Raw genomic sequence first — 8,515 nt, forward strand, 5'->3', positions numbered from 1 at the left:
GTAAAATGTTAATATCCCGAGGTAAATTTAAGATACTCTGAGGGATTTAAGATAACGTTTCTGATTTTTTTTTTTTTTTTGTCACCCTTGGCACGAATTACTAAAATACGCTCTTTCAAATTGCCTTTGACAGCTTTCACCTATGGCTTTCGCACTTATCTGAATGGCTTTTTGTTTTCACTCCACAAAAACAATTTTATTAGCCCAGTAAGCGAAGACCCCGTCCCTTTCCACCCCCAGCCCCCTCGAAAGGATAGGGTTGAGTAAAGGAGAAAGAAACCTGCGGTGGAAATGCGTCCTAACCCTCACAAGGTTAGACTGAAGGCAGGGACAGGGGCTTGCAAATAGGTGGCCAGAGGTGGGGGGGGAGGGGGTATCAGACCAGGATGGCCGCAGAAGAGGGAGAGGAGGATGGGGAGGGCAATGGATCTATTGAAGACCCAGGAAAAACAAAGGGGGCTGGGGCTAAGGAGCCAAAGGATGTGGGAAGCGTGAGGCTGGAGCCCAAAAGCGGGGTCCGTTCTGTGGCGGGCTGGTCCCTTGGCTCCCCTTCCTCATCACCTTCTTGCCCCGGAGTTTCTCCCTCCTGTTCCCCGTCTCCAGGGCCGCTATGAACAGGCTGCTTGCAGACGGGGCAGGTCTTCCGGGTCTGGGTGAGCCAGGGGTCCACACAGCGGCTGTGATAAGCATGGGCACAGGGAAGGACCCTCAGCTTGTCTCCGTCCTCATACTCGTCCAGGCAGATGGCACAGACCTCATACCGGTCTCCCCTCTGATAGTCGTGTGTAGGAATCCGCTTCAGTTGCTCTTTGCTCAGTCGATTCCGCTGGAGATGTTTCTGGTGCTGGATGAAACGAACTATCAGCCCTGCTGCCACGGCCAAAATCAGCAGTCCCACCACCCCTGTGAAAGGGATGAGGCAATAGCCCAGGAGGAAGTTATCGTCCGGGACCAGGAGCACTTGCGCTCCCTTCTCATAGACGTACAGAGCACGCAGGTACCTGGAGCTCCTTTCCCCAACAAACACAGACGGAATCCAGATCTGCTGCTGGAGCTCCTCGCTGCTCCACGCCATAGTCAGAAGTTCATTGGAATTTACATTGTGTACCACAGCGGCCCCATACCCAGCCTTCTGAACGTTCAGGACCTTGAGGTCGAAGTTGCAGTCGTATCTTCGGAGAAGTGCAACGAAGACCGATCCGTTGGCCGCGACCGGGGGTGGCGGGGCAATGGGGCTGCAGGCGTTGGCGGGCTGGGCCTCCACAAGTAACCCGGGAAGTCCCTCGTGGCTCAAGGCAGCCCCGAAGAGAGCTGGCAGGTCTGCAAAGTCCATGCTGTCATTGCGGTCTGAAGTGGCTCGAATGAGCCCCCGGATGGGGGCCGCTCCCCACAGCACGGTGGCTCCAAGCAGGGGAAGCAGGAAGGCCGCGGGGTGCATGGCGGCGGGAGGCGAGACTGGAGGAGACCTAGTCTGGTGGCAGGTGCAGAAGAGGGGCTCTGTGTCCTCTCTCTGCCCTTCCTTCAGCGTCCCCGGAGTCCAAACATGCCCAGGTCCCACCTTCCCAGCTACACGGGGGCGTGAGGCGGGAGCCTCACCTTGGGGAGCGAGATACTCAACCAGTTTGGCGAAACTAGGAGGGAGACACTAAAAGCATTCTTTTCTACTCTAAGGATAAAACAAGGAGAGGGGGCAAAGGCGAGCACAGGCGACAGAAAAACTTCCAGAAGAGGAGGAGCGCTCAAGGAAGTGGAACTTCCAGCCAAGTAGGCGTCTTCCTATTTCCGGGAAAATGGTCTCTTTTAAAGAAAAGTCAGGCCCCTTCCCGCGCGGGGGCCGGCTCTCCAGAGGAAGGACTTCCGGTGCTCGGCTCCTCCCTCTGGCTGCTGCAGCTGTGGTTACTTCAGGTCTCGCGAGAGTGCTCGCCGCGTTTCCATCCCACCCGCTGAAGGCTCGGTGTGCCTCTCGTGAGGCTTTTTAACACTGGCTTGCCTGGCACCCCCAGTCTCACTTTGAGGCAGACCAGAGCAAAAAAATGCGTAGCCGACTGTTACTTTCAACGTCGATTTTAAGATCGATGAATCCAATTTGAGAATGCACGTATCTACGAGTGTCAGGTCTTCTGTTGGCCTACGTGGTAAACAAGTGTGTGAAATCTGAGACAATTCACAAATAAATGCCACCGTATGATGAAAATAACCAAGAATCGTCTATGTGTAAAAGAATTTAACAGTTGAATAATTTTATCCCAGTAACTCAACACAGTCTTTGAAACTGGTAAGTTTCTACTTCCGTTTCAGACACAGTATAGATGCGTCCGTAAAATCTCCCTAAAATCTTACTTCTTCTGAGGACCAGTGTAGGCTAGAGGTTAACCTGCTGGGTGTTTGGATGATAAATGTTTCTAAACTGTTATAGAGGCCTGGAGAATATGTTATGGAACTGTATCCCTACAACCAAAGAAATAAGTAGATTATAAGATTGTAGGAAACCAAGATAGATTCTTTCTTGTGAGCCCATTTACAAATATCCATTGGTTCTCAGACTTTACATTTCCATACAACTGCCCTTTCTGTCTTTAAGTGCTATCCCCAGAAGTCAAAACTTAGATTAGAAAAGGAAATTATAGGCCACTTTAAATAAAGATGTGCCTGATTGGCCGAGTCAGAAATGGAAAGGTTTTACTCTGAGTACACTGCCCAAGTCGTCCCTCCAGACTTGGGTGGCCACCTTCTCACATGACAGGATTATCCTGCCATATTTGTACATTGGTTCCATTGGCCAAAATCTTCTTTCGGACTTTATTTTCTGTGTCTTCTGTCTTCTGTGTCTTATTTTCCCTGTGTCTTCCAATGTGGGAGTATAATGGGTTATTACAGGCCATTCATCCTGCTTCGACTTAATCTCTCTCGGGTGAAGCACAAAACAATAAGCTCTAAGTACACCTACATCTGAAGACGGATGCTATTCCGTTCCTTCAGAATGTTTAAAATGGGGCAGAGGAGAGGACACAGCAGCCCCAAACTGGTCCTATTGGCATTAGCTACTCACTGACCTTAGCCTAAAAAGATGGAAAGTACTGAGAAGTTTTCTCCAGAGTGAGTTAGCAGTGAGCTATGCTGACCCACACACACCCACGGGGAAGCAGACGTGATGTTTCCCCTTAACCTCAAGCCAAAGAAAAGTGACTTGAGAAATTCAAGGCCTAGAGGAAAGGAGAGGGCAGTGCATTGGGTCAAGCTGCGTTTCCACACCCAGAGAAGTTTCTCAAAATCCAAACATGGGAAACCTTTAAAAAGAAATTGCCTGGAGGGTTCTGTCCGAAAGGGCAGAGGGACAGCACGACAGGATGGACACTAGAAGCAACCTAAAGGCCAGAAGAGGCGTCACAGATGGCCAGCCCAGGAAAGATACCGGCCTCATCAGGTGAGCAGCAGAGAGAAGATTCAGGAGAAAAATATTGCCGAGAAATACACCAAAACACTCACCGGGTTGGAGGAAAGGGGTCAGTTTGGGATAATTTGCCGAGCCATACCAGATTGCTACCACACTGGCCACTTGTGATTACTCCCCCTGAGGCCAATCCTAGAGAAGTCAAGAGCAGAACCTAACTGGAGCAGGAGGGAAGCAAAGACAAGAGAAGCCAGCAGGACCCGCCCCCAAATACCCGGAAATTCAAGTCTGAATTAGAACCCAGCTGGGGAAGGAGAGTCTATGTAATGAGTCTGGGATTTTATACTGCATCAGACTACACTAGAAGGGTGCAACTGTCATTCTGGACTGAATACTTAAAGTGATCCAAGGCCCGGATGCGTTCAGGTTTTTCTAGTTCTGGAGTTTATCAATTTGGAAACCTTCTCCAATAAAAACAAAACAAAACAAAATTGTGGTTTCAAAATCAGAAACAGAGCCTTAGAGAGGCCTATGCAAGCAGAGGGCCATGAAACATTCTCCCAGTTCAGGGGAGCAAGAATCATCTCTGTTGTCTCTAGTACAAGGATTTTGTCCCAGAAATAAAGTTGCTGTGGAGGAAATCTTTTTACCATAAAATTTGTGTTAGGTATATATTTCATACACACATATATTTTATAGGTAATATACATTATCTCTAGAGATGTACTTAATTCTATACACACAAATATGTCATTTGAAAATAACTATCAAGTTAAGTTAAATACAAATTCATTAGCTGAACCTATTAAGATTTCTTCATTTTGTAGTTAGATACTCCAGATAAAATCCTCACTGGCTGTCACAGATGACTGGTAATTATCTCAATCCAGAATGTTTAGTTTGTAATGGCTATCAAAACTATCTGCCTTTGATTGCTCACTGTTCTTCCTATGCGTGGACATATTTTTAAGGAACTCTGTACGATCAGCAGCTTCCTAATCTATCTTAAACTTTCCCAAAAGAATCCAAAGCTACCCTCCCCCTCCCTTAGTTAGTAACGGCCTCTGAGAAAACTTAAACAAAAGGAAATGTTTAATGTCGAACAATAAGGTCCCTTGATATGGGATCAGACTATCTGGGGTCCTGTATAAGCCTTCAAATCCATATTGTGTCCTTCCAGTGGGAGAAAACAGTCAGTCAATTCAGCCACAGAAAAAGAGTGAAGTCGTTGATGGGCATTGCATTATCTAAACAATTGGTGATTATATAGGTTTTTCTCGATTTTCAACTCGTTCTCCATACAGCAGATAGACACAAGATTATTTTACTGAAATAGAATCATTAATCACTCCTGCTTGCAAATATAAATGATATCTAAGAGCTAAAAAAAAAGATATTGAATGTGAAATATTCCAACATCCCAACTACCCTATGCTCCTACCACGTCTGTATGTAGTTTCCCATGGCGTCTTCGCCATCCTCCCTCACTGGGTTCTTTTGGGTAAGATTCTTTATTTTCCAGCTTGTAAGGGATAATTTACATTTATATTATGGAGCCATTAGAGAGAAGGAGAAAAAGAAAAAGTAGAAGGAGCTGAAGCAGGGTCTAGACTCCTGACCTTGTCATTCTAATGCTCCCAGTTGAGACCTACCCCACACCTGTGTGTTACATCCCCATCCTTTCATGCCCCCTCAAGGTCATTGCTAGACCTGGCTCCAGCCATTGCCAATCTCTCTAGCCATTCTCCCTCTCTGTTCAGAGTCATCATTTTCCCCTCTTTAATGGATCAGTCTGTTAGCCTATAAACATTTCTCCCAGGATTAAATATGAACAGATGAATAGATAATTGAAGGGAAGATAGATAAAATAAAAGCTCCCTTTTGACCTTTCTCTCCTTCCCAACTGTTGCTCCCCTTTCTCTTTCTTCCCTTTTAGCAAAACTCCTTGAAAAGGGCCTTCTATAACTCGCTTTCTCCAAGTTTTCCCTTTCTGTTGAACATTCTTAACTCATGATCTGTCTCCTTCATTCCACTGAAACTGCTCTTCTCTAGCTCGCTAATGATCGCCAAATCGCTGAACCCAGTGATCATCTTTCAGTTTTCATCACATTTGACCTATCAGAAGCATTAACCCATCTGATTATAGAAAATGCTGGTTTAAGAAGATGCTTTCTTCCCTGGGGCTCCAAACCGGTACTTTCACCTGCTTTCTCCCTATCTCTCTGGTTCGTCTTTCTTTTCTCTTTTATATTCCTTTTTTCACTCCATGTCTAAACGTTGCAATGCCCCAAGCTCAGTCTTGGTACTTCTTCCCTATGCTATCTGTATTCACTCCCTTAGGGATTTCACACAGTTCCATGGCATGAAATACCACCTCTGTTCTCCCAACTGCTATCTCCTGCTCAGACGCCTTTTCAAAATCCAGACCCAAACCCACGCTGCCTACCTGACCTGTCCATCTGAGTATATAATCGGAATCTCAGACTGAATACATCCCAGGCTGAATTCTTGGTATTTGTCCCTAAACCAACTCATCCTTAATCTGTGCTATCATAAATAATAATGACTTCATTCTCCCTCTCTCTCTGTCTCTCTCTCTCCTCTCTCAACTCCCAAACTGTCTACCAAAATAATCCCATTGGTGCTACCTTCCAAATATATTCTTGCTATTTCATATTACCCCCTTATCATCACCCCGGTCCAAAACACCATTGTTTCCTAAACTACTGTAAAAGTCTCTAGTGTTTCCTTTCTCAATTCAGAGTCTGTTAAAACATAATAACATAGTGTCACCCCTTTACTCAGAAATGGCTTCCATTTCATGCAGAAAAAAAAAACAGAAAATCTGTCTATTACATGTAAAGTCACGCGCATTGTCTGATCCATTTTCTTACTAACCTTCCCTTCTACTCTCTCCGTCAGTCACAAAGGCCTCCTTCCCCATCCTTGGACGTGCCAGAATTACTCTGCACACAGATTTTTTTTTTGTACTTGATCTTTCCTCAAACTGGAATGCCTTCTTCTCGTATATTTTCATGGCTTGATTTTTTTTTTTTTTCTCTACAGTTTCTATTCAAAATCCGCTTCTCAGCAAGAACTCCACTGGCCACCACTCCCTCCAACAGACATTGTAGACTCACTGACCCTGTTGCTGGTTCTTATTATTTATCCCTCTCTATCACATATAACTATATAACTGTATTATATACTTTACTTTCATGTCTTTGTTATTGCTCATTGTCCCATTAGAACGAATAGTGCAGGATCATGAGAACAGGACTGCTTTTCTGTTTTATCCACCAATATAGCTTTATCGTTCATCAAGTTGCTTAAAAGGTTGTGTACGCTCAACAAATATCTTCTGTGGGGCGCCTGGATGGCTCAGTCGGTTAAGCATCTGACTTCAGCTCAGGTCATGATCTCACGATTTGTGAGTTTGAGCCCCACGTCGGGCTCTGTGCTGACAGCTCGGAGCCTGGAGCCTGCTTCGGATTCTGTCTCCCTCTCTCTGCTGCTCCCCGACTTGCTCGCTCTCTCTCTCTCCTGTCTCTCAAAAAAAGTGAATAAACATTTAAAAAATTTTAAAAAAACAAATATCTTTTGTTATTTATTGGGTTGAGAGGAGATTTGAGTGGAGATTGGGATGGAAGTGGAGACTGATTTGGGGTTGGAGGTTGAGGGATACAGAGAAGCTACTGGATATGGGAGATATTGGTAGAGAAAAGAGTGAAGGAGAGGATTTTAAGATGTGCTAGTGCAATTTACAAATTAGTTCCCTCTAACATTTTAATATCAACTTGACCTCTTTTAAGTAATTTTTAGGACTGGACTGCATTTCTGTTCATGGGATCTATGCAGATAGCATGCCACTTAAGACCAGGTTTTTTAATGCAATAAAATCAAATTGCAAACGTTTACTTCTGTGTATATCATCAAAAGAAATATAAGTTTCCCCTTGTTGCAAAGCTCAATTCTTTTTGACCTCTGTGCAACCTTAACGAGGATTTCAGCTCCTTCACTAGTTTCTGGAAGAAATCCAACTGCACCCAGAATATGGTAAAATTGGGGTAGAATTGTTGAAGGTTTGTTTCAATAGGATCCCTAGGATTCCACTAAAAAGAAGTCTTCCTTGAACTGCCTCTTGTCTTCAGTGCTTGCTTTCCACCTGCAGAAATTTGTGGTCGCTCTGTCGTGGCCCCTGCACCACGGCATCCCCTCCGGCTTTCCCCCTCTTTTATTAGGGCAAGGAGCCCTCTTCGTCCCCTCAGACTTGGACTTGGATAGTGTCTGTGCAGCAAACTTGATCTTCCCCTGCAATGAATATCTTTAAGAGCTGCTAAAAGTATATTTTCTCCATATTTGTACACTAAGAATGGAACAAGAAAGTCAGAAAAATTATTCATTGAAAAAAACCCAAAAAACCAGGGGTGTCTGGGTGGCTCAGTGAATTCAGAGTCCGACTCAGTTTCGGCTCACATCATGATTGATCCCAGGGTCATGGGATCAAGCCCTGCGTTAGGGTTCTCTCTCTCTCTCTCTCTCTCTCTTTCTAAAAATAATAATAGTAATAAGTTTTTAAAGAGAGAGACAGAGACATCAACTTCTTCTAAAGTCAACAGTGACTTTAACTGTTTGTGAGCTATATTGGCAAAGTATATAAATTTCAGAAGCCATCACAAAAACACTTTAACATTTTTTTTTTACTCTGATTAAATTGGATTTAGAAGCTTGGCACTGAAACCCCCAAAGTTTGGAACTTATAGGAATGTATTAGGTTGCTCGGGATTTTTGTAACTAATGTAAAATTCATTAAAATGGCATTATTCACAGGATGAGAATGCACTGAAGGATTAAATTAAAACATAGATTTATTTTTAGGAACAGCCCATCATAGGAAAAAACACATGTTGTTCCTCAGCCTAAAACTTAATTTAATGTGCAAAAACTAAGTAAATGTCATTTAGTGTTATGAGGAACCATCCCTGGGAATATGCAGTGTTTATTTACTTAAAAATTTATTTTCCTTAAATTCATGAAAGCTACAAACCTGAAATTGTAGTATCGAGGTAGAAGCAAAATTAGCTAATGTTTGCTAATAATAACCAAACTAACAGGTTGCAGCTC

The 8,515-nt window shown here is 44.1% G+C and overlaps 1 protein-coding gene across 1 annotated transcript; it reads right to left on the minus strand.

The window, feature by feature from the left end:
- Positions 1–376: 376 nt before the first annotated feature.
- On the minus strand, positions 377–1,438 carry LOC124507943 (E3 ubiquitin-protein ligase RNF167-like). The gene has a single exon (XM_047074399.1). It carries the CDS (start codon positions 1,436–1,438, stop codon positions 377–379), a length of 1,062 nt encoding a protein of 353 aa, XP_046930355.1.
- Positions 1,439–8,515: the final 7,077 nt, after the last annotated feature.

This window comes from Lynx rufus, unplaced genomic scaffold (genome assembly GCF_022079265.1).
Source record: "Lynx rufus isolate CCGP_SWC_20201006 ecotype Redwood Valley unplaced genomic scaffold, mLynRuf1.p SCAF_1, whole genome shotgun sequence".
Classification (NCBI taxonomy): Eukaryota; Metazoa; Chordata; class Mammalia; order Carnivora; family Felidae; genus Lynx; species Lynx rufus.

Excerpts from the sequence above, each read along its gene's own strand:
- LOC124507943 (XM_047074399.1), bottom strand. The coding sequence starts at position 1,438 with ATGCACCCCGCGGCCTTCCTGCTTCCCCTGCTTGGAGCCACCGTGCTG.